Consider the following 25971-nt stretch of genomic DNA (forward strand, 5'->3'; position numbering starts at 1 on the left):
TCGAATGCTTCTTAGTGGTCTTATTTACTTTATTCCAGACGTGGATGTCGAAAAGCCTGACGAGAGGTCCATCATGACGTATGTGGCCGCGTTGTGTGATTCTCTGGGTGAATCATCTCCAAAGAAAGCAAAAGAAACAGCAGCAGCAGAGAAAGCCCTGCGTCAGCCAGGAAAGAGAACAGTCAAAGACGTAGCACTAGTAGCAGGGTCAAGAAAGAGTAACGGTAGCAGCAGCACCACCACACAACAGGAACAGTAAGTTAAAATATATGAGATATAACGCGCGCGCTGATTGGCTGGCTACCGTGTTTATATCAGCGGACAGAGACACGCTCGCGCAAAATATGAAACGGCTGCTCATGTCTCTGACTGTGATTTAAGCACTTTGTGAGCTGTAAAGCACTCGAAAAGCAAGAGAAGCACTCGGCTTCACCTCGTGTTCCTAAGCTTCCTTCTCTCTTGCTCTACAGCTCCCAGCTTGTTCTATATCATAGTACAGAGACACGCGCACTCGTCTTCTATCCCTTAAATGAAGTAAACTAGGGGGAGCCGCTTAGTTATAAAGTGGGGAAATGCGTATCGTGCAGGTTTAAAAAAAATAACGACCATGTTACCGTGTTCTATGACTTGAATTTTTCTCCGTCATACGAAATCTGTCTTATTTAGGTTTTGTGTACATTTGAGCACAGGCAGCCCAAACAAGGTTTGTGTGTATGGTTGAAAAGGGAATGTATGGGAGTTATGATGATATGACAATGTATTATCATATCTACATCATAACTCCCATGGATTCCCTTATAAACCATACACAGGAACCTTGTTTGGGCTGCCTGTGATTTCAGCAGGATCTAGTTTTTATATTGTAGTAAAAAACAGCACACCAATTTATATTCTATATTCCTCTCTTTCTTTCGTTCTATAGAGACTGTCTCTTGGTCGAACAATTTCTTTAGTTTTGATTCATGAAGTAAAAAAAAAATTTTTAAACAAGTTTCTTTGTTTTTCAGGACTACAAGTCGACCTTCCTCTCCTACCAAGAAAACAGACAGTTCTCGCCCGTCATCTCCCAACAAATCACCAGAGAAACCAAAACCAAGGAAGCCGCCATCGCCAAGCCCAGCATCCGAGGCCACACAGGACCGATTACACACCAAGAGAATGTCAATGTCAAAATCAAACGAAGCAATAGTCCAAAAGAAACGGCTTGTGTCATCTACTGATGCGCTATCTGCTGAACCAACCGATAAAAAGACTTCAAAGTCTTCGTTGTCTCCGGACAAGCAACAGTCACGGAAGTCATCTTATTCACCAGAGAAATCATCAGACAAGTTGAGTGTGAAACGGTCGAGTTCTCCGCTGTCAAAGTCTTCTGAACGTCTCTCCTCCAAGAGAATGTCAATGTCCACTTCCCCTACTGAGAAGGGGAGAAAAAGTGTAACTGGAGGCAAAAATGGTGGAAAAACGAAGAAAAAGAGCGCGGCGAAAGACGTGGAAATGAAGTCTGAATCTTCTAGTAGTGAGTCTGAGGTAAGTGGGTTAGTTATCTAGTCGAGTCTCTCAGGAGTGTCATCGGAGTATTTAAAGACCTGTTGACGCATGCGCAGACACCGCCTATGTCAATACTTGGCGGGAAGATGTACCAGCGCCAAATGTCATCGAAGTATGTGGAATTTTTTACAAGAAAACATCTTTTTTGCAAAAATGTTGAGCCCTTAGTGAATAGTTGGGAGTCGCGGAATCGTTTTTTAAGACTACCACAGTATCCCAAGTAATGTATCTAGCTCTGTGACATGCGCACAAGGAAGGATAGTTCACTTATTTCATCGACAACATTTCGATAAGGTTTTGAACACCTTTTCATACTACACAAACAAAGCTGTCGAAAAATGTATTCAGTTAGCTGTGTTACTGAGGGTTTGGATGGAGTTAGTTTGTTTGCGCTCCTTCGTTTTACACAGCTGTCACTGACGTATTCGAATGCGCTTGCGTTACGGTCATTGTCAGGACACAGGATTGACAAGATTCGATGAGCCAATCACAACGAGCGAGAATAGTGTTCATCCACTAAAAATGCGCAAGTCCAGTCACGGCACGGCACGTTACCTCCAGCTTTTAACATTCATACAAAATCTCAGTCTGTGAATAATTCGATCTCGTGCCTTTAGTCAGCCAAGAGTTTGTTTCAGGGTTCGATAAAATTTGAAGATTTTTTTTGTTTTTTCTTAGTCCATTGTAAGTGTGATATTATTATTTTTTCATAGTCCAATCGATGGATAATTAATTAGCGGTTTCAGAGTAATTATGTTTACAAATTCGATGTACATTTGATAAGAAACAAATGTGGTAGGGTGTTTGAGTAATCCATGTCTTTTGTGGCGGTAATCACAGTAGTACCAAGAACACCAAATAAAAACAATCCTGATTAAACAAAGGGATGAAATTGTCAATAAATATTCAGTTCGATAGAAAAATTAGTCAGTTCAGAGAATTTTATCATTTGCTATGACAAAAAAGAAGTTGAACATTCATTTATTAGTAGGCAGAAATGTTTTTCTCTGTGTGTTTTTTTCCCTTTCTTTTACTTTCCTTTCCCCCAACTCATCCAGATAATCTAGTGTTACAAGAAAATTCATGTTGCGACTGTGTTGTTTATTATACGAAAATCGTGGTTGTGACGTCCAGAAAAGAAAGGATTGATGATATTGAGTCTTTGCGACCTCCCAGTACGAGTCAACAATAAACACTCTTGGTTTGTTTGGTATTAAACTTTGCATGAGAGGGAAGCCCTCTTTCATTTATACCAGCGCTCGCTCTGCTAACATTTTTATTTTCAGTTGCAATAGACTGTCCGCTCAAATAACACTCTGAATTAAAATTAAAAAAACCAAAACGGTGTAATTTCTAGTGATTAAGCACCCTGTCGAAATCTTAAGCTAGCTGAAGTAAGCTGTCAGATTTGATTCCCCAACTTTTCAAAAGATTATTTCAATTTAATTTTTTCCCTTGCCATCTTTCAGTTCCCAAGGCATCTAAGCGCCTTTGCTCTGCTTTTCCTAATTGACTTCCTAATTTCCTTAATTAAAAATTGCCAAAAACCTTGTCTCTGTGAACATTATTGTTATATTTTTATTTTCCAATGTTAAGTAGTATATTTAGAAACTACTTTTCCATATTTTAATGTTTATTCTCGTATCTTCACTAATGACATTAAAATTTCATTCATGTTTATCTCCGCTACAAAGGCGTCCCGGTTTACATTGTCATTCAAATAGCAAATTTGCGGCCTTCGATTACTTTAGTCTCAAGAAACAATTCAACACTTTATATTTATACAGAATTGATTGGTTAGAATAACCACATTATTCGTCTGGTTATTTCATCTTCAATGAATGGAGAACCATTTAGTTGGATTATGAAAACAAATTTACGTTTCGTTTTAAGTACTAGTTCGGCGCAGCTTTGATTTACGTTACTAGAACTCGTATAAATATTCATGCTGTAAGCCTTGGTTGGAAGAAATATTGAAGTAACTGGAGAAATTTGTTATAAGAATGGAACTACCTGGACTGCTAGAGTACTATCTTGCTGATCTTTTCTTTCTTCACCACTCAGGTTAGCTCTGTATTTTTACTACTTAGATTTTGAAAAGGAGCGCAAATTCGATAAAATTTTAACTGCTTTCTTGTCTTTTTAAGCAGTTAAAAAAAGTTTCATTAATTGCGAATGACGCAATTGTCGTAATTCTAGGAAATAATTTAAAAAACGAAATTAGGAGTTTCAATCTGATTTGAAACTCAATAAATCCAAGATATTAGTGTTTTTTTTTTTTTTTTGCAGTCTTATTGCATGACATCATGCGTGATACAAGATATGGTACTGTAAATATTTTAAGATCCTTGAATTGAAGTTTTATTAGTGATGTTTTTAATTAAAGCTTTGATAATAACATTGCGAATATTTACTTGACTTTCTCAAAACAGTTTTGTGGAGTGATTTCAATCACTGTATCGATATAAGATATAACTATTGCGCGAGAGAGGAAAAAATCTTATTTTAACATGAAATAGTTTTTTAAAAGACTAATATAGGAGAGTACTTAGCTATGTTTATAATGCTTTAATCCTGTTTCAATAGTGATTGTCGAAGCCATTTGACATAGGAGAAAGTAGATTGCATACCATGTACCATAGCTAACATCTCACACTATGCATATATCCGTGAAAACGTTAACTAACGAAATTGTACAAATTTGTGCAAAGTTTCGTAGGTCTACGGTCTACTGAGGTCTACTGAACTTACTAATAGAGGCTCTGCACCATCACTTGACGGCAGCCATGTTAGATGGCAGGAACAATACAATCGTTTTACATAAGAAAGAACTCAATTCCCGAGAGCAAAGGATTTTATTATTCTGCCATCTAACCACAGGAAGCCCAAGCAGTATTATGGACGCCGACACGTGATGGCGCAAAACCTCTATTTGTGCAATTTCTTAACAAAGATTTTCAATGGATATGTGATATGCACATACAGGTCACTCCAAGGCTAAACTGTATTGTTGATCTGCATTTAACATTATTTTGTTATTAGTTTAGTATTAGAGAGAATAAGTCCTTCTGGTGTATTTGTCCCTAAGATGCGATGCCCATAGTTCCTTTCGGTCTTGAATAGTTTGAAAAAGAAAGATTCTGCACGAGTACGACATATATGACTATATCCATAGATTTGTACACTGGTACAAAAGGAAGTATTTTTATGATAGCTACGATTCAAAACATCCATAAACAAGAGATTTATTATTTACATTGAATTTTTTCAGGTTGGTAGTTTTTTTGTATGAAGTGACCAAAAAATGCCTTTCCTATACCCCTTGAGAAACTGAATCGTAAGGTGACGTGCTTACGAACTAAGGTCGCTCGGCTTTTCTCACTTCAACTCTTTCGCAATAGACCTTTTTTACGGGTACGACAACCATCTTGAATTCTTTCTTTTTGATTAAGACATTATGGGATGCCGAAGGGGCAACTATTGGAAAATTTATAGACTGCACAGCTGTCACGATGTCTTTTAATATAATTTTACGCTTTTCAAATGGAAACAATATAAGAAACGAGACTTCAAATCATTTGAAAATGTAACTCCGCCACTCTATGGTTTATAAATTTTCTACGCCTCTCGGCAACCCATAATTCAAGATGGCCGCCGCATCAGTAAAAAGGTTAATTTAAAAGTTCATAAGAAAGCTCTTATTAGGTTCTTCCTTGAACTTTTTTCTAGTTCATATTCTCAAACTTTTGTATATTTTTTGGATGTTATTTTGTAATATTATTTATTGCGTGACAATGCGAAAATGTTACACTGAAACATTAGGTCCACGTAGATCGCTGCACATAGATTTGCACATTTATTATTCCTTCAACTCCCTAAAGATTCAGAAACCAATATTTACTCCAGATACGTAAATCATTTGAGTTGGAAATAAATGAAAATTTAAATCCTCAACATTAGCACTTTTATTTTTTAACATTGTTTTTCAATTCAACTTTTATATTTATTAACTTTATTCTAGATGTATTTTATTTATCTCAAAAGTCAAAGAAAATGTTGAACTGTTGCATTTTGCCGAGTTACAATTTGTAAACTATACGGGTTTATTTGCTCACACCTTAAATCTTCTTTCACGGTTGCTAAGAGCAGAATGTTATCACCAAAAATACAGCATAAATTACTCACTACGTCGTGAATCACTCGTGTGTTGATGGTGGACGAACCAATTTTTAAAATGTTCACGGTTTTCCAGATGAATATAAATGTTCTTGGGATAATAGTGAGGCTCAGCGCGAGGTTAGAAATTTCATTTCATGTAGGACTGGTAAAATCTATGTATGTTTGAAGGGGATCATCTTCTACAGTAAGTAGATGGCATGGTGTGTTTTTAATATTTTAGCATATTGCATCGTCTGAATTTTCGCTTAGAAAACCGTCAGAGCTAAATATTCTATACTCACTGCTTCTACTTACCCCTGAAATCATTTCACGATATTGATCACTCTTCCTAAGTAAATTTAACCCAAAAAAAAGAGCTGCGAATCTTCCAAGTGTTTTTCCAGACGAATACTGGTTTTGCCTTGGGCGAAATATGAATCTGAGTTTGTTGTGAACTGCCAAAAACTGCACAATTAGTACTCTTGAAGGTTTTGCGTACATCGGTCGTGGAGAGTATCCTGTTTGTCAACGAGGGACTGGAAGAATAAACAATGACATGATTCATAGTAGTTACTTCCCAAGAACTTATATTTCGACTCTTAAAAATAGAGCCTCGGAGCTTGGTGGAGTTTACGGCAACAACAGAATGAATTTACCAGGGCATTCTGTTTGGTGAGGAACGAGAGTGCTTGCTGATTCATGTACTGCTAATTCGAGATCCTAGCCGCAAGAAAAAGAGTCCAACCTGCACTTTAAATCTTTTGATTGTGTTTGTTTAGTTGGATTCAAGGCAGAATAATCAGACAAGACTTGGCAGAGGTAGTTTTGTAATATTTTTGTTTATACATAGTAAAGGATACATAGAGAGAGAAGCGACTGAAAAAATGAATCGAAATGTGTCGGACAGCAGACGTGAGTGAATCGTTTAATTTATGACTTTTATAGGTGACGTTTAATCTACAAATTGTCGTTTAAATTGTCGGAAAATGGGATGTCAAAAACGTCTGTATCAATTGTTTTTTCTCTTATTTTTTTTCGTTTTCTTTTTCATATGTATGTGTCATGAAAACCTCGATATTTTAGTAGTATGATCTGTTTTGATTACACGAAACGATTTTTGATCCCATTAGCTCGACGTATGATATTTTTTTTATTTTTTTATTTTTTTGTTAATATAGAATAAATCATTTTTTCTATATATATATCAGGAAGGGCTTCTTTTGATGTCAGTGGCACTTAGCCACTGACTGCACAACCCCTTATGCGTTTTTTATTTGAGTTTTAATAATGGTGTCTATCTATCGAGGCTGGCAGATTCTATTCACAATCCACATTTCCTACGCACCGACTCCCAGGCAGCCAGTTTTCAGCTAGTGATGAATCTCATTTTGTCATTTTTTATCTACTATTCCTAGTTTCACCTGGTGTATATTTGATAAAGTATTGAGATATGGGAGCGTTATTATCATGGATACCGTCGTGTTTTTGAGTATCATTTGTTAGGTTTTGATGTTTAGTGACGTGAACTTGACTGATAAGTTAATAGTATACGAATGAATTATTTCGACCTTGTTTTAGGGCTAACACATCTTTATCTCTTTCTACCTCGTGTTCTTGTGTTTTGTTGGAAAAGTATATATTTTTTATGCTGATAAAGCGCAAGAGTATGTCGTTTACAGGTCGAAGGTACGACGATCTTGTTCATTTTGAGTATATTGAGTCGTAGAAGTTTGTCATTATTATGATGTGTTCAGTTTTATGGGATAGGAAGAAATGGAGAAAGAAAGGGAGAAAGAAAGAAAGAAAAGGAGAAAGGAAGAAAAGGAAGAAAGAAAGAAAGGAAGGAAGGAAAAGAAAGGAAGGACATCCCCCCTCCATCCCTCACTCCGCCCCGAAGCTACCTCCTCCCTCCCCGACCCCTCCCCCCCCTCCCCCCCCTCCCCTCCCCCTCCCCACTCCCAAAACAAACAAAACAAAAATAGTTGTGAAAAAGACAACTTAGAAAAGGAACCCCCTAAATTCCAAGCGGTACTAGTGGGCGTTGTTTGCTAATCACTTCAGCATATTTACAAACTGTTCGATTTAATGTCAACATAAACACTATTCCTGAATATTTGTAATTGTTTGCTTTGGTTGAACTCGTAGATAAACTAGTTAATGTGTGTTGTATCTCTGTTGCGGTACGCCTCTCACTTGAAGTCAAATCTCTATGTCAACTTTGACAATGGCAATACTGAACCAAAGACTCAATCAATTCGATCTTTAAAATGACGAAAAACATCAAAAAATATCGTATATTTTTAGTCTCTTTCGCTTGGTTACAAAGCAGCGACCCCAAATATTGTTAATGTAATCACAAACTTTAACCTTCTGTTAAAACGCTCTGATTTAAACTCGATACGACGCTCAAGAGATCATGTTTCTTTAGGGAATGTGACAGAATCGTAAACAAACTTGTATATATACGACAAATCGTCTTGGTTTACGCTGCGTTTTAAATTTAGCTCGATGGACGCTTTGCCATCGAGCAAACTTTCAAGGCCACTCTCTGCTTGAATTTAGTCGTTTCCAGGGCTGTTAAAGGCGAAAGCTTTAAAAGGTATATAGTCTAGTTTAATTAGGTCGTAATTATCTGAAGAAAGTGAAGACCATTTACCTTGTTTTACTTGAGGACTTTCTTCATTTTTAAAGTGCACTTTTTGAACAAGGAATTATGAAATCTCTCGAGGCAGTTTTCTTCCTACTCAACCGGCTAATGGTCAAACTATCTCCGTATGTTTGTACCTCGTGAAGTTTTACTTCCTGTCTTTGGCGTGCCAATAACAGTGAACCACTGCCTTTATTGTTTTGTCACAAACTCGCCAGACTTCACAACCTCAGTAGATATCCAACATTTATTTGTGTCAAATTGTAGGGTAATTTTCGCTGGAATAATAATAGTAAATTAAATTATTCATCGTGTCACAGAGAAAGTAAGGGAGCTCAGAAATGGGAATTGCCCCCATGGCCTTCCTTATTCTATTTATATGCTTTACCCGGGGCTTTACCACTGAGATACAGTAGACTCTGGGTGAGCTAATGGCCGATATTGGGTTATCTAGATCATTCCAACCAAGTTGATTATGTTGGAAGAGCTATTAAAGTCTTACTTATTCCAATGACTGTCTTTGTAGATAGAAGATGAAGTGTGGAAACGAGACACCAGTACCGATGCACAAGAAGATTTTACGCAGCTCGTAGAATGGCTGAAAAATGCTGAACACAGACTGACATTAATGGAAGAAGAATGGACGAAGGATCAAGCAGACGACGATACAAACCGAATAACCAGACAGGTGAGTCATGACGAAAAGAACTCGATCGCGAGCTTTAGATCGAGTGGGAGGGTAACTTGGAGTAAATTGATTTTCCTCTGATTCCCGGTGCTAATAGAACCGATAGACAACGAATTTGGCGTTTAAGTTGAAAGTTTATATATCACTAAGAGCAAGTCACCGACAATCAAAATAAGAAATGAAAAGATATCTTTCCTTTTGGGGATTCAGGATGGCGCCCCTTGTGAGCTGAGTTGGTAGGCTCTCTTTCTGACTCCGAGGGTTTTCGGCCCTCCGGGGTTTCCTCCCTCCTCTCAAATCAACCCTAACTAATACAAACTGGTTAGAGCTGTGCTCCGAGGTCATACATTCACTGCAGCGACTGCCAGAGGCGCTTTCATATGCTTTCAGTTCGATCCTGTTGAGCTGCGCCACTGCTGTACTTTTGATCGTGATTAACGATGAGTTTTTTCTCCCAAAAATATATACTTCTTTTTTGACGTTAGAGGAAAACGACGCAGTGTTAATTACCGTTAAGTGGCAAATATGTGTCAACAATTGTGATAATGTTTTTTCTAGGGTTAGAGAGTGAGGTAAAGTTATTAGTAGAACTCTGAGGTAAATAACAAAAAAAAAAAAAAAAAAAAAAAAAAAAAAAAAAAGAATTTGTTTGCTTCCTAAATAGAAAAATACACAAAATATTTTTGTCGATTAACTTTAGGTCCTAAACCACAGGGAGCCCATATTAGATAAATGGTGTTCAGTGACGAAAATAAATTTTTCTCGTATTATTTAGCACATTTTTCCAAATTTCCAAATTTCCGATCGTCTAACACTGTTATCTAATTTGGGCTCCCTGTGCCTTTACCCATGGAGCCTTGCCTTTAGTAACATGTTGCCTTTAGTTATGAATTCTTAAATTCAGTCAAAACTATCTTTGGTACATATTTTCCCTCCAGTATTTTGGCATCTAACAAATTTAATTTTTTCGAATAGTTGTTTTTGCATAAAGAGTAAAAATACGAATTTTGAAACAATTAGCATTTTATTACCTAAGTACGTTCATTTTTGTCTCGTTTATGATCTCTCAAAGCCCTTGGGCTAAAAAAAATGCTTTCTTTGGCAGAATAACTTTTACTGATCATGCTTATTTTTACGACTTTCATGTTATATTTTTGACGTTTTGATTTATAGGCAATCTTTTTGACCGCAGAAAATACAAATGGCACTTTGATGTGAAACTCTTCCGTTTGTTAAAATCCTCGTTTTATTATTATTATTATTATTTCTGGGTATTTTTTGGTATTTTTTGGTATAGCTGAATTTAAGTAGACATCGTTTTCACGGTGTAAAAGGCAAGGTTTGAAATAGAAATTTACTGGGAGAAATGAGCGTGTTGAGCTGTTAAGGGTCTCAGCTGGATGGAAGTAAGCTATTAGAAAAACATTTTCGGTTGAGCATTATTATAGCTCTGTATCTTCATTTCAAACCTCTTATCTTTCAAGTGCCTTATGAATTGTAAATATGTGTTTTCGTCTAGACCTAATTTGTAAGCAAAGAAGTAATACTCAAGGGAATGACATACCATTTTAAATAAATATAACACCGATAAAGTCCTTTACTAGGCCCTATAACTTTGGGCGAAATGTCTTTTTATCTCTAACATGGGAAAAATATTCTTAAACCATATAAATAACGTTCATGACACACAAAAGAATCATACTATAGAGAATGACACATGATCTGAAATGGAAAACGCTACGGCTTAAATAGAAAAAAGTGTCTCAACAACGTGTACAAAATTTGGTAAAATAGTTCCGTGATTATGCCAACAACAAAAATTCAATATTTCATTCTAAGAAGATTTGTCGCCTTTTCACCATCATGAAAACTAGCACGTCCTATTTATAGCTTAATTCTATCTTTTTCGTATCTAAACTGCTCTTTTGTATTATTAATTCTCCCCCAAGGCCAAATAGAAGGTTCGTTTTAATAGCTGATCACATACGCTGATAAAGTCAGGAAAAAGCGGAAATTAAAAACAGACCTCAGGATGAGATTCTGCCTTTCCTGGTGGCATAATCAATAACGGAAACCTTTTTTTCCAAATTCCGTACAAGTTGAAACCCTTTATAGATTTATTTGATAAAATTGGAATATTTCGTAGTAGTAAGAACCAAAACAACCAAACGAAAAGGAAGGAAGGAAGGAAGGAAGGAAGGAAGGAAGGAAGGAAGGAAGGGGAAAATAGAAGAAAGGAGAAAGAATAGGAGGGAGGGAGGGAAAGAGAAAAGAAAGAAAGGGAAAGAAAGAAAAGGAAAGAAAAAAGGAAGGTAAGGGGGGAGGAACAAAGGAAAGAAAAAACAATAACTTATTAATAACTTTAACTTTAATAACTTTAAGATGTGGATTGTATTTGAAACACCATTCACATCTTTAATAACTTTCCAAGTAAGCAATATACCTCGAAGCTTTCACTCATAACGCGTATAGCACGCGCATGTTAAAAAAATTAAAGAGAGAAAAATTGAGAGAAAGAAAGGACAGACAGAAAACATAATAAATAAGAAGGATTCTCTCATGTAATCTGTCGAAAGTTCTTCAGTTATAATAGATTTTAAGCTTTAAAATCCGACAAAATCGCCTAAAACCGGCTCACACTTGCTTCAAAATAAGGTGAGATTACCATATAATAAAGATGTGGGGTGATGGCCAAACGAATGACAACTTTTGTAAGGCAATTGTTTGATAAAAAGACTTAAGTAAAGTGGAATGGTAAACATTCGGCAATTTCGCAATTTGAAGCATATTTTCAACGGAAAATGGAATTAGAAATATTTTTCTTGACCAGGTAAAAGCCTCCCATCGCGCAACTCAAACTCAACTCAAACTCAAACTCAAACTCAACTCAACCGCTAACTCAGCAAATAGCCAATCAAACTCAACTCAACCGCTAACTCAGCAAACAGCCAATCAAACTCAACTCAACCGCTAACTCAGCAAATAGCCAATGCCATAATTGAAACATATATAAATATAATGCATATATTTTCAGAATCAGATCCAAGTGTTCAGACAAGAATTACATAGAAAAGAATACCACATTACCCGAATCACATCGAAAAAGTATGCATCATTCACGGTACCAGAAGAAAACCTCAACATCCTCGTCAATCAATGGGAAATTGTGAAAAAGAAAGTAACTGTGCTGGAAGAAAGGTTATTGAAAGTTACTTCCGATGTCAAAGAAAATGGGAAACTCCGCCATCTGTTACTATGGTTACATGAAGCTGAAACACTTTTGGGTTGCTATGGCAACGAAGAAGGGCGCGAGGGTGGTGTGCCTCCTAAATTTTTACTGCGACAACATGAGGTATGTAGAACCACTACTAAGGTCGAATTTATTTTTGATGTGGATTTTAGCCTTGATTGTTATTTGTTGTTGTAGTTGCTGTTGCTGTTGTGGTCGCTGTAGTTAATGTTTTGTTTGTCCCTCCCCCCTCCGTTCCTACCAAAATAATGTTTATACCACAGGAAGCCCATTTTACGCAAAAGCGATAGGTGATACAACTGAAATAGTATTTCTTAGAAGGATACCATATGGAAATCGTAGAAGAAAGGAAAAGTGCGCGAAAACAAAAAAATCATATTATGCTATTGCTGATTTGCCTATCACTAATCTTAAGTCAGTTTAGTGTGCTTCTTTTGTCAGGCACCTGCTCTGAATCGACGTTTTGTTTCCCCAATTACCTCGGGAAATGATTATATTTTTGTAAAGCATTATATTTGTTTTCGAATTGTATGGGTGCTTGTTGCGTCATGGCCGTCATGACCCAACGTGACGGGTGTTTCATTGTTATTTATATCTCGAGGGATTTTGAGTCATGTGGTTGTACCCCAAGAATTTAATTTCTCACCCCCAATGAAGATATTCTAATAATTAATGTACTTCCTTTTTCATGTAAGTCCTTTTTCCAAGAAATGGAGAAATACCGTAGTATTTCACAAACCATGGTGGAAACTGGTGTTGACGAGGGGATCGTGGTGGATCAAGAGCTTCTCTCAAGCACCCAGCAACGCTTCAGCACCGTGCAACATCAAGCTCAGACGAGATCAATGAGATTAACATTCGAAAGTCTGCATTCAAGACTGATGATAATGATTAGAAATGGACAGGAACAGATTGGTCGTCAGCCAGTAAAGTTTTCATCGAAAGAGGAAGCAGAAAGAACATTTAGAGACCATATGGTATAAATATTGAAAGAACTTTGACTTTACTTTCATTTAGTTTAGGTTCATGCGTTTGACATTCTCTCTTTTTACATTTTTCGTTTGTTTTTTCTTCCCTCCTCCCTTCCCCTTCTTTCCTCGTGCTTCATTCCTTCCTTTTTCTATCCATCCGTCCGTCCTTTCTTTGCTTCGGTTCGTTCGTTCGTGTGTTCGTGCGTGCGTGCGTTCGTTCGTTCGTTCGTTCGTTCGTTCGTTCGTTTATTTTGAGCCAAAGCAGCAATATATATATATATATATATATATATAGTCTATTAATTTCTAATACATTAACACAGCATCAATCACATTTTTTAACAGTCATTTTTCCAAGACAAGAAACACCTCAAGAAGTGCTCAAAGTATATGCGTAAGCTGAATAATGTTTACGTAACATGTATCGAGTTGCTAGAAGGTAACGACAAAGATGCCATCGCCGATGCCTTCAGAGAGATAGAATTGCTCTGGGAAACGTATTCAGTTGAATGTAGCAGTCGACAAAAGTTATTGGAGGATCTGAACAAGAAGTGGAATACCTTTGAGACTCTTGCAGATTCCATGGACACTTGGATGCGTGAAGCAGAAAGGTTGATTGAAAAAAGCAAATTAAGCGTCTGCAAGGTTTGTTTTTTTTTTGTAGTATGCAATTCCTATTATCAACTTTCTCCTCATTCACCTCAGGAAAGAGGAAATACTCGTACTCAGTCCTCTCCTCGTCTCTTTAAGACCAATGACATGCTACTGCATAGCATGGTTTGTTCTTTTAAAGTCTTGGTTACTGAACAAGTATTGCGCGCCTAGGGGTGAGGGAGAGGGTGCCGTTTTTCCTCCCAAGAACTAAGCTAAAACCCCTTTCATCTTTTGATACAGGAATACCTGAAAAACGTAGATAAGATTCAGTCTGATGCCACAACCCTGAAGGATTCCAGCAAGATCGTCCTTGAAAACTGTATTGATCGAGTCAAAATCGAGACAAGACAGACTTTACGATCACTTGACCGGAGGTTGAACCGCATCGTACGACGGCAGTCAAGGCTCATGAAGTGCGAACGAAGGAACGCGAAACTCGAAGAGTTTGAAGGGATCGTGGATGAGATCATGGACTGGATCTATGACACAGAGGTCTTGATGACATGCATAGTAGAAAGTACACATGTTGCAGTTAAAGAAAGAGTAGACCAGTTCGAGGTACGACTGAAAGTCTTTAATTTATTTTCTGCGCACAACTGGGGCTTAACATGAGTAGCAGAGAATACGCCTCTCTAGCTTATGCGCAATTGACGATTCTCAAAACTTCAGTGTATGCGGGCTTAGCCTCACTTCTGAGGTCGGTTAACAAAAGCAGAAATTAGAATAACAAAACAGGATCTCCTGGATCAATTTGAGGGTAAGCCCACATGCACTGAAGTTTTATAAAGTTTTGCCATTTCAGACCACGCATCAATTTGTTGAGACTAAGTTTGAATTCTTTGTTAAAGTTGTGTCCCCTTTAATGCATCTCTTAAGTTTTACTGGTAAATAAAGGAATTATACTCAAGGAAACATAACGTTAAGTTCAACAAAGAAATGATAATCTTGAGAATGACAGTTATGTGATTCCTTGTTCACACAGACCGCACAACTAGAGATGGAAGAATGCGAAAGGAACGTAAACTCTTTGAACCACCTGACCAAAGTCATCCTCAAAGACTTCAAAACAGACATGGCTTCTTCAATCAACGCTACCTTATCCCACATCAACCGTCGCTTTGACAAGATTAAATCTTCCGTGCCCCACAAACACCGAACTTTAAGACAGCTACTGCCTCAGTTTGAAGCATTTGAAGATGGAATAGACGAGGAATTGATGTGGATGAAACAAGCCGTGGATGCTTTGGAATCGTATAAGAATTTATCTAATGTAGAAGACGTGGAAGAGGAAATAACCAGATACAAGGTGGGTGGTTTTCCTCTTTGTAATTTATTGACGGTTTTCAACCATTCCCAAGAGAATTAAATAACAAAAGACACGGCGGCCATGTTTGAGGATATAACAAAAGAATTCATTGATAATTCTTTTGTCAAGTTCTCTCCAACATGGCCCCCGTGAAAACCATCAATATGCGACCGAGGGGCTTATTTTGAACAACAAAAAAGCTACAAATTTCCCTCCCCACACTTTTGGGACGTTTGACCAATCTCAACCACCCCACTTCTTAGTCACCTTAGCCTTGGACATGTTTCTGTATAATATATGTGCCCCCGGCCTTGACATTTGTTTACGTGTCATCTCCAATTAGGAAATGTTTTCTAACGTGGAGAAGCATAACAACTTCGTGGACCAGAAATCCCAACAGCATCAACAGTTACGTTCGTCTCTCAATGACCTTGTTGATCCGACTGAACTGCAAAACAAAATGAACGAGTTGAGTAATCGTTGGAAGTCGGTACGAGAAGGCACTGAAGATAATATTAAGAACTTAGACGAGTGTCATCGGCTACTGAAAGAATATGAAGAGAGATTTAAGAAAGTGAAGATGTGTATTGATAATGTGGAGGGAAATCAGGTATGGTTTGTCATTACCTTTTCCGAATCACTTGTTGCATCGTTGATATCATTATCATCATCATCATCAGTCATTAACATCATTACCATCATCATCCTCTTCCTCATTATTTTTTCTGCCACGTCTATCAACCTTTGCCATTATTATCATCATAATTGTAATCATTATCATTACTACTATCACTACCATCGCCCATTGCCCACCATCATCATCATTAAAAAATATTATCTATGATCATCACCGTAAGTACGGCATCGGCGCAGTTTAAAAGGATCGAACTGATAGCATGTGAAGGCGCCTCTGGCAACCACTATACAGTCCATGTATTATCCCGGAGCACATCTCTAACCAGTGTGAGTTAGTTAGGGTTGATTTGAGAGGAGGGAGGAGAACCCGGAGGACCGGAAAACCCTGGGAGTCAGAAAGAGAACCAACCAACTCAGCTCACATGGGGCGACTGGGATTCGAACCAAGTGGGTCACTTTCTACTAACCTAAATTTACCCCTCTCATTCTTTCCACCAACACACATTCTTGTTACAAATAAACGTACACTACCTGGATGGTTTACTTAACCGAATAGGATTTGAACTTCTTATCGATACAGGTTTCAGAAAAAGAACTCGACGACGTACAAACAACATGTACTGAACTACAACAGACATACGATCGCTTAGTCAACATTATACCCAATAAACAGTTTAAAAAGAAATTGGCAGCAAAAACAACCCCAGTCGTGCAGGAATGGAATGAACTTTACAACCGAGAAAAATTTAAATTATTGAACAAGGATGTTGAAAACGAACGAAGAATAGTCGAGGAAGCCATGGATGGATTGTCAAGAGAAGTGAGTTTTATAGAGGAACAGTTAAAAAGCGACGGGTATAGTGAGGAACTCTACGAACGTTGTAAGGTAAGAGTGTAGAATTCATACACCAAATCGAAATATGGCGACCAATTTGAATAAAAATATTGTTCTTCACTGACTTTTTCACATGTATAAGAGGCAATTCTCTTGATGAGAGGCTAGTCAGTCGCTGCATGGTCAGTGCAAAACAATAGTTATTCAAATTGGTCGCCATATTTCGATTTGGTGTGTTGAGGAAGTCGTTTTTCCATACGAGTGACATCACACAACTCTTCTCCACAAAGACATGCAAGGGGTTCATAAAACACCCTACCTGGTGTGTCAATACAATAGAAAATATTAACTTTCAATAAATTTTGATCCTCATGTCGAGGAATTCTTATCTTTTGAACCCATAATTTAGAATTGGTTCAAGAGGTTTATGCTTCATGTTTTTATATTATGAACTGAAGATATAACCTATATATAATGATGAAGTAAAAGTGGCAAAAATAAAGTACTACTCTGCATACTATTCTTATAATACATTATTTTGCACATGACATTTCCAATATCTTATTGAGTTAATAAGGAAGCTCTGGTGCCTACTGTCAAACTTATTTGTGTTTTTTTTTTTTCAAATGTTTGTCTCAGGACGTGTTATGCAATCCCGACACTCGAACCTCCACGGAAGAAAACCTAAACCAATTACGTCAAACGCTGCTCAAACTAGACGAGTCGTTCCCCAACCCAAAAACCAAGGAATTAATACATGGTTTTGATGTGAGATGGAACGAACTGAAAAATAAATGTGATGGGTTGTTCGACTTAGTTCAAGAAACTGGAAAAGATTTCAGAGAGTATGATGAGAAGCTAAAAGATCTCGTCACCTGGGCTCACGAAGCACAGGAAGTCTTGGATGGTTTAGAGAAAGTGGATGACTATGGGGAATTTCAGACGCTTGTTCATAAGTTTCAGGTGAGATGATTTTATATTTTGTGATTTTCATGGAGGTGGCTGTAGAAGTGTTTCAGATCGTAAAACGTATTTCATCGATCCCCAGAAGGTGACATCACAGATGGACGAATATTTATCGATGTTGTCCGACCTCCACAAGATCGCCACGAGTCTCTACGAACGAACACAGAATAAAGAAATCGAAGATGACGTTCAAACACTAACCAACCAAGTTGAGGCGCTAGTTCCTCGAGTAGGAACAACGAGCGAGAAGCTAGGAGCAATGCACAAGGGCTTCCAGCAACAGAAAATGGTGCAAGAACACATTGTTTTCCTCAGGGAAGTTGTAAGTCGTCTAGAAGTGGAATACTGTTTGGATCACATCCAGGACGTGGAGAAGGAACTTGAGATCCTAAAGGTTTGTCATTAGAACACTCGGTCTTTTATAATTCGTGATCATAGCGCTTAATGCCTAAGGTTTTTTTTTTCATTTTTAAATTTATTTTTTTAATGAAAAAATTCCGGGCACGCGTTTTCTTAATTCCAGAATTATCAAGGCGATTTGTCTATTCGAGTTGTTTCCTTTCGTCTTTGATACGTCCATACCCTAAACGGGGAGAAGCAATTTGTCATTCTCCGTTTTAGGGTGAGTTATGAATGAGTTGTGAAGGGAATAGCAACGGAGGTGGAGTCACAGAGTCATTGCAATAGACCTCTTTAACTTGGACGTAATGTTTTTACCCATGTTAGTCCATTTATGTGTACAATTCCCTAGAGTATCATTTTTCTCGTTTAACGGTTGAACATGAGATGACACATGAATATGGATACAAATCAAACAAAGAATCTTATTCTTAAGAGAATGACACATGGTCTAAAATGGGAAATCTTTAAGGCGCAATTACACGGATCAATTTTCTCTGGAACTTATCTCGCAATAGTGTTGCGACACAAGTTGCAAGAGTGTTTACACGGTGCGATGGAGACGCAATTGTTGCCAAAAGAGGAAACGATTTCTACTTTTGGCAACGATTGTTGCATCTTGTCTCGTAACATTTTTTTCAAATTGCAGTGCTCCATGCAACTTGTGTCTCAACGCCGTTGCAAGACAAGTTGCAGAGAAAATTTATCCGTGTTATCGCGCCTTAATACTCAAAAGAATAAGCTTTATTGTATACTTTCCCCTACTAGGATATACTGGAGTCGCTTGAGTCGCACGAAGAACCCATTCAACAGTGTGTGTCGGACATCAGTAACCTTTCCGATGACCCGGACGTCTTTCCTTCTGTCAAGGAAGCAGTAACACGTCTTGAAGCTTTATGGAACGATGTAGCACGGAGATGTGATATGAGAGAGGCGGACTTGAATATCGCGTTGGAATACTGGCGGCAGTTCCAATCTGCTCTACACTGCTTCAAGGAGACACTAGCGATGGGAGAAGTGGAGATGACACGAAGAAAGACTTTGGTCTTTTCTGAGATTGAAGCAATCAATGATGAAATAGCATCTTTAAAGGTATTTGTGTATTCTTTTTGCTTGTTTTTTGAATAATAGTTTTGATTGTCTTTCATTTTCTTTTCAAATTTCATATCATAAAATTTCATAAAAATTATTCATAAGTTTTGCTTCGCTCACTTTTTTCCTTGACCGTCTTATTTCTTTCTTTGATTCTTTTTCCTCTAATTGTTTTATTTTCTTATTTTTCCTTTCCCATATTTCCTCTTTTCCTTTCCTTTTCTGCCCTAGAATAGATAGATTCTGACTTTGTTTCTCATTTTTTTCCCTTTGCCATCCATTTCTATCTCTTTCCTTTAATCCTTTCCATCCTTTTCCATTCCGCTTACTCCCTCCTCCCTCAACATACCCTTCGACTTTCATTTCCGAAGTCATACCTCATTAACCAATCTTTATTCTGTCTGTCAAGCAATTCCAACACGAGCTCCAGAATCGGTTAGCAGATTACGATTTCATGTTTGAAGTTGGGGAGAAACTAAAGCTGACCGCTAGTACCGAAGGAGCAGAAAAACTAGACGAGGAGTTGGATTCTGTTTCCTCTCTTAGAAAGTCTCTCCTAGACGAGATTCGCAGTCATTTGGGACATCTGAATACTATGGCTAAGCGTTGGCATGGAGTTAAAGAACAGATGCATAACTTTGTTGAATACATGGATAAAGTCGACTCGAAATTGGAAAGACGTAAAGAAAGTAGGATATCACAAGAATGGATGAATCAAGTCCAGGTACTTTATGTTGTAAATAGTGAGTGTAGTGGTAGTGTGTGTGTGTGTAGCAAACCTCACGAAACAATCCCATACGCGGAGTGATGGTTGTAAGTAGGTTACTTTCACATCTTTGAACAAACAATTGATGATTAACTTTTTTTTCTCCTTTCCTTTATTTATTTTCTTTTTCATTTTTCGAAAAAATGCCTTTTTCTTGTTCCAAATTTTGACTTGACTTTATGACCAGCTAAATTTGCGCCAGAGTTTTTCGAGGTAGCAATCGTTGAAACAAACTCAGGTCTGTTATTCTACGTACAATATTTCAATCTCTAAAATTCTTTGACAGGGCGTATCTAACGAACTGCTCAAGCGACGACAAAGCTTCACAGCATTTGCCGAAGAAGGCCGACGACTCTCCGACGGATTCGTGAATGCGGGATCAATGCATTTCAAGGCGCAGTTATGCAGTCTGAAAGAACGATGGAATGAACTGTTTAGTAAAGCGGTCATGTCCGAGAGCACGGTCGAAGAAGGACTGAAACCACTCAATGAGTATCAAGAGGCATTTGAAGAATTTACCTCTCGGTTTGAAGAACTCGAAGAGAAGGTAGAAACAGATCTGCCAAAGTTCAAGAATTCAGATGGAGTCTCTTTACAGATAGAAGATGATAAGGTAGCCTATATTTTCATTTTCTGTACATTTATATTTTGATTGATTTATCCCACACTTCTTAGAAATGCCGCCCATCTCTGCTCAACTTTCCATACCGGAAAGTTGTTTTATAGTCGGCAACATTCTAACGTTTCCTTCCTTTAGACGTTGTGTTTTGAACATATTGTCTAAATGCCTAGGTATTTTCAATGGTGTTGGATGAAAAGATTATATAATGCTTTCTCGTGTCACTGCACCATGGAATATCCCACTTATTACTTGTTAATTTTCGCCTCCTGAACGCTCATGTGTATACAATAAAATACGAGTGACTCATGGGATATTCCGTAGTATCCCACTCAACGCCATTATGAATGACTAGTATCAATATCTTGTGGATCGGGCCTTATCGATAAGAGAGAGTGGGGTCGTGTGCTTAATTGTTCATCGCTGCTCAATTGCTAAAGCCGCTTGTTACCCCTTCCCCATCCTCATCGCTATATCCCCCTCCACCAAATGTTTATCATACAGTGATTCCACTATTTAGCAGATACGTATTAGCTGACATCATGTATTAAACGGACAATTGCTCGGGTCCCGATATTTTCTACTCATTATTTTTACTGTATATTCGTAGACTGAGATTCTATTCAGCGGGTACCAGGTAATATCAAGGTCCCGAAGGTGTCCGATGAAACACCGGTACCACTCTATTTGTAAGATCTCACTAAACTTGGTTTTTCAGGTTTTGATTGCCGAGCTGCGCGAGCTTCGCGGCTTGCTCAACAATTTAATCTGGAAAGGATCCAACCTAGCGGCAAGTGTTCGTCTCAAAGACTTGGACATCAAAGGAACCTTGAAACAACTGGAAGAAAAGTGGCAAGGGGCTGTACACTGTGCAGAACAGAGATTAGCGGAGCTCGAAGCTCTACATATTGAATGGCTCGACCGAGAAGAGATGATGAAAAACATGGAACTCTTGGTAGAAGAAGCTGAGGACCAGATGAAAAACGAAAAATGTCTTACGAGTAGAGATGAAGGATTTTTGAAAGAGGCGCTTCAGTATTATGAGGTAGGTAGGGAATCATTTTCGCCTCTGGAGTCTCGGGTTTGATTCCTGAACTCGCCATCACGTGTGAAGGTCTCTTCCTTTATTCCAGGGGTTTTCTCGGTTCTCATGCTCTGCAAAAATTAATAAGCTAAAATTTATTCGATCTGTACGGAGTAAGCTGTGCCCTGAATTTAATGAGGCCAAAAGTAGTTCAGGATATTTAAAAATTTGAAGGTAACTCGCCACATCCATAACACGAAATGACAATCATCCGACATAGCGGCTGTGATGTCACGTCCAACACAGGAATGGGCATTTACTTTCATCTGTTATTTACCTTAGATTTTTTTACTCTTTTCCAGGGTTTTCAGACATCGAAGAAAAACCGCGAGAAAGATTTCGAGGATGCCGTGACAAACTACCAAGACCTTTTAGAAAAAGACAGAGGCAAATACATAAGGCAAGACAGTGTGGAAGATAAGTGTGACAGCCTGAAAAAGAAGTGGGATTCCTTGGACGTTGCTATTCCTGAACGTGTGGATTCCTTAAAGGAAGAACTGCAGAGCTGGAATAATTTTTATCGTGAACTGGACGAGTTTGTAGCCTGGCTGAATGAGATGGAAAGTTTTACGAAAATAGATAAACCACGTGATGAAAAAGAAGCCAAGAAGCAGCTGAAGGATCTTGAGGTAAAAGGAGGAAATCTGTTGTAAGGAAGGATATCTTTCCTACATTAGTTTCTAACGCCCTTGATTGGTTTCTAATCCGGTTTGAGTTCACTTTGACTGTAGCATTGTATTTAATTTTCCACATGGTCAGTGGATGCTCTAAACAGAGGATGCTGTACTGCCTGCATCGAATCATAGTTAGTAGAATACTATCTTTGATCGAATCAGCTAATATACTTGCGTTGTTATTCATGCTATCTTTATAATTACACCACAACAAGCACCATATGTTCGTTCGTTCGTTCGTTCGTTTGTTTGTTTGTTTGTTTGTTCGTTCATTTGTTTATTTGTTTGTCTGTTTTTTGTTTGTTTTGATTGATGGAACGACCAACCGAACCCCAGAGGCGCGGCGTTAGTCACCTATGAAAACGGATTAAATGTAGTCTGAACGCAGTGGCAAAAAGTCACAAAAAGCATGCAGGAAAGAACGTCATTTGATAAATTCCTCTCCTATATTTTTTGATAATAGGAGTTCCAAACAGCTTTTAGGAATCGCCAAACTGCTTTTGAAGCCTTGATCAAAGAAGGACGCGAGGTTCGTCTCCATGCCAGTAAAGGCGAAGCAGCAGATGCTCTGAATGAGAATCTGACTCATTTAACAGAACGATGGGACGAGATGCTGCGATGGGCTGCAGGGAGATACCAACTGCTTGCTCTGTCTCGACACTACCTTGATTCATCAAAACAAGTTGTGGTGTACCTGAATAAGATAGAGGAAAAGATGAAATCAGCTAAGGATATTCCACCTGCCGTGTTAGAAAAGATTAAGGAAGAATCTGAAAAGGCCAAGGTGAGAAAAAGAGTAACTGTCCCCTTTATAGTTCCCAGCGCCATCTTGAAAGGTAGCCGTGCATTTCTATCGAAGCGAGACGAACGGGGAGCTTGCAATGATAGAGAGACATGTAAATAATTGTCCTAAGTGTTTAAAAAGGTCTCTATCTTTGCAAGCTCACCGTTCGTCTCGCTTCGATGCAAAGGCATACCGCTACCTTTCAGACACTCCATTCACCTAATCGAAAAATGGCGACCAATTTGAATAACTATTGTTCTGCACTGAATAGCGACTGACTAACCTCGTGTTCACGTGAAAACACAAAAGCGTTTTCACATGTATGAGAAGCTAGTCAGTGCAGAACAATAGTTATTCAAATTGGTCGCCATTTTTCGATTAGGTGTATAGGTATTCGAAGCCCGAACTTGTAAAGATGTGTCCAATGGGTCCGTGCTGTTAAGGCAATCATAACGCTTCGATAATATGGTTACAGAATGAAAGTACGTTAAGCTACAGCGCGGCTAAGGATTTGGCTTCTCGTTCCTCGAAATCATTTCTCACTACTATTTGTGTCGATCAAATGTCTTAAATGATATAATAAACAGCAGATTTTATTGCAAACATTTTTCAGGCAAAAGTAGAAAAATGGAACGAGCAGTGTTTGGACCTGGATGTCGTCTTCAAAGAAGGTCACCTTATGGTACAACAGAAGTCCTCCGGTAAAGCCATGGACTTTGATGAACAACTGGGCAACTTGAACTGCGAGTGGAAGACAGTGATTCAAGATATCGAGGAAAGGAAGTCTGCTATCGAGAAAACAGCCAAAAAGTGGTGGGAGTTCACCAGAAACAAAATGAAGATGCTGCGGTGGCTGAAGAAAAAGGAGAGTGATGCCGACTTTCAAATAAGCTTTGATAATCCACAAGAACAAATGAATACATACCAGGTAACATGACACGAGTTGATTACGTGTTAGTGTTCATGCGATAATGGGTTTAATGGGCATTTTGTTACCCATATGGCTTTCTTTTTGGAATCGGAATAACCGGGGTAATCATTTGTAGACGAAATTACCGCTCTAAAGACAAACTTTAATTTGGAAATCCCATTTTGGCAGTTCGTTTCCTATTCCTAAAGACCTAATTCCTTTTTCCAGTATATCGATTTTTTTCCAAAGCAAAAATACCAAGAAATCTCAGTTCCCAGTTAGCCCCTTTATGACCTTCGTACAGGATATTAATATAAAAGAAATGGTATAGATGGTAAGTGAGCAACACTGAAGGCAGCCAGCTCTGAAGGCAACAGCCCGTCTTCTTTTTTCGCTCATTGTTTCGTGTGACACACGAAATTAAGGTCAAGCCTCGTTTCGTTGTTCCTTTTAGAAAGTATTAGAATAACAATGAAAATAAGTATTTTTGTTTCCTTTTTAGAACATCCTCGATCGCCTAACTGCCCATAAACTTGACCTTGAAGCACTAAGTAAAGCAGCTGAAGACATGAAGGAAGATGACGAGGATGGCTCAGCTATCAAAGAGATCAAAGAGCTCATCGAAAAGTTCGAAAAAATACAAAAAGATGTAAAGGAGAAGAAAGAGCACTTCAAGCGCGTTTCAGACAAGTGGCAAAAGTTTTCCGATCAAAAACACAAGATGAATGCTTTCTTCAACAACACGCAGAATATCGTGGCGAGGCGCCGACTTCGAAGCTCAGACGATTGTAAAAGACAGATTGAGGAGTGCCTGGTAATATAAGCTACTTTATTTAGGACCTCAATCGCTTCCTTGTGAAGGAAATGTGTCTGCCGTCATGGCTGCTATATTGGGTCCCACGTAAAAGAATCAGCAGCAAGTTATCCAATATGGCGGTTGTGACGTCACAAGAGGCACGGACGGTCTCCATAACATCATTACCAATAAATTGGTAATGCTACTCGTATGCATGGTTTTTGTGCGGTCATATGTATGCTAGGCCTCGAGAATGATGTGACCAATGGTGATAAAAATGTGATATAAAAACAGAAACCAATCAAACATTTTTTATTCGCCAAAGATGGCGTTCCATGTTCCTGTTAGAAATGAAGGCCTTCATAACCTAGTTTTTATCCTCACTCATCCTGACTATTTCTTATCTCGATTCCTTAGTCTTTGAACAAGAACTTAGAAGAAACGGAAGGCGTAATGGAGAATGTCAACCAACAAGCTTCCATTTTGTTAGAAGATCTCGAGCAAATGGAAGGTTTTGATGTTCGAGCTATGGAAGATGAACTAAGAAAGGTACGTTTATAAATCTTTCTCTCACGATACATTATCATAAAATGCAGCTAACATTGAATATGGGGTACGAGGGACACGAGTGAAAAACGTCTGCGCATGCTCTAAATCCGTATGCAAATTAGTCAGACAAACGTCTTCATTCTATTTTTAAAATATGTAAATTTGACTTTCAAACATGCCTGATAAATTGGACTTCACAAAATGCCAAAACTTAGTGCCCATGCTTGAAACTTAAGGCTAATTCTTTCATATCGTGTTTGTTAATACAGCGTCTTGGTCTCACAAAAGTATACTCGTGAAATATTTTGTATACTCGGAGAAAACAAACATTTATTTTCTCACTCAAACTCACTTTCACTTTCCTTAGGTTAACCAACAGTTTATCGAGGCGCGGCTTCAAGTTGACAATAAACAAAAAGCGCTGGAGCAAATAGCCGAACAGTGGGAAGATCTAGAGAAAGGAAAGGAAGAGATACAGAAGTGGTTCACTGATGTCAAGCGGGAATTGTCTGTTTCTGATGATGATGTCGAAGAAGAACCTGTCGTCGTCAAGAGAAGGCAAAAGCTCAAGGTCAGTTGTTTGAGCATCAGTCTGCTGCGCGAGAAGTCGTGGGTTCAATAGACCCCTTGCATTGAATA

At 38.2% G+C, this 25971-nt stretch overlaps 1 protein-coding gene across 4 annotated transcripts in view; it reads left to right on the forward strand.

Moving 5' to 3' along the window:
• LOC116288010 (uncharacterized) overlaps nucleotides 1-25971 on the forward strand; it is an 81894-nt gene that overhangs the window by 9320 nt on the left and 46603 nt on the right. For 2 of the 4 annotated variants that reach the window (XM_031694724.2, XM_031694723.2), the window contains 22 exons: nucleotides 39-255; nucleotides 1008-1527; nucleotides 8880-9041; nucleotides 12076-12393; nucleotides 12987-13268; nucleotides 13608-13907; nucleotides 14157-14474; nucleotides 14899-15222; nucleotides 15566-15832; nucleotides 16439-16744; nucleotides 17333-17656; nucleotides 17742-18053; nucleotides 18827-19150; nucleotides 19560-19874; nucleotides 20203-20529; nucleotides 21254-21580; nucleotides 21922-22248; nucleotides 22757-23077; nucleotides 23691-24005; nucleotides 24490-24801; nucleotides 25201-25332; nucleotides 25700-25903. In XM_031694724.2, the coding sequence (XP_031550584.2) occupies nucleotides 39-255; nucleotides 1008-1527; nucleotides 8880-9041; nucleotides 12076-12393; nucleotides 12987-13268; nucleotides 13608-13907; nucleotides 14157-14474; nucleotides 14899-15222; nucleotides 15566-15832; nucleotides 16439-16744; nucleotides 17333-17656; nucleotides 17742-18053; nucleotides 18827-19150; nucleotides 19560-19874; nucleotides 20203-20529; nucleotides 21254-21580; nucleotides 21922-22248; nucleotides 22757-23077; nucleotides 23691-24005; nucleotides 24490-24801; nucleotides 25201-25332; nucleotides 25700-25903 (6554 nt within the window). Of the gene's footprint in view, nucleotides 1-38; nucleotides 256-1007; nucleotides 1528-5666; nucleotides 5912-8879; nucleotides 9042-12075; nucleotides 12394-12986; nucleotides 13269-13607; nucleotides 13908-14156; nucleotides 14475-14898; nucleotides 15223-15565; nucleotides 15833-16438; nucleotides 16745-17332; nucleotides 17657-17741; nucleotides 18054-18826; nucleotides 19151-19559; nucleotides 19875-20202; nucleotides 20530-21253; nucleotides 21581-21921; nucleotides 22249-22756; nucleotides 23078-23690; nucleotides 24006-24489; nucleotides 24802-25200; nucleotides 25333-25699; nucleotides 25904-25971 lie in introns of those variants that run through there. The other 2 variants (XM_031694725.2, XM_031694726.2) reach the window with 2 other exon arrangements.

Source organism: Actinia tenebrosa, unplaced genomic scaffold (assembly GCF_029948245.1).
Source record: "Actinia tenebrosa isolate PJP-AT-01 unplaced genomic scaffold, QUT_ActTen_1.0 PGA_scaffold4__44_contigs__length_22323623, whole genome shotgun sequence".
In the NCBI taxonomy this organism is placed as follows: domain Eukaryota; kingdom Metazoa; phylum Cnidaria; class Anthozoa; order Actiniaria; family Actiniidae; genus Actinia; species Actinia tenebrosa.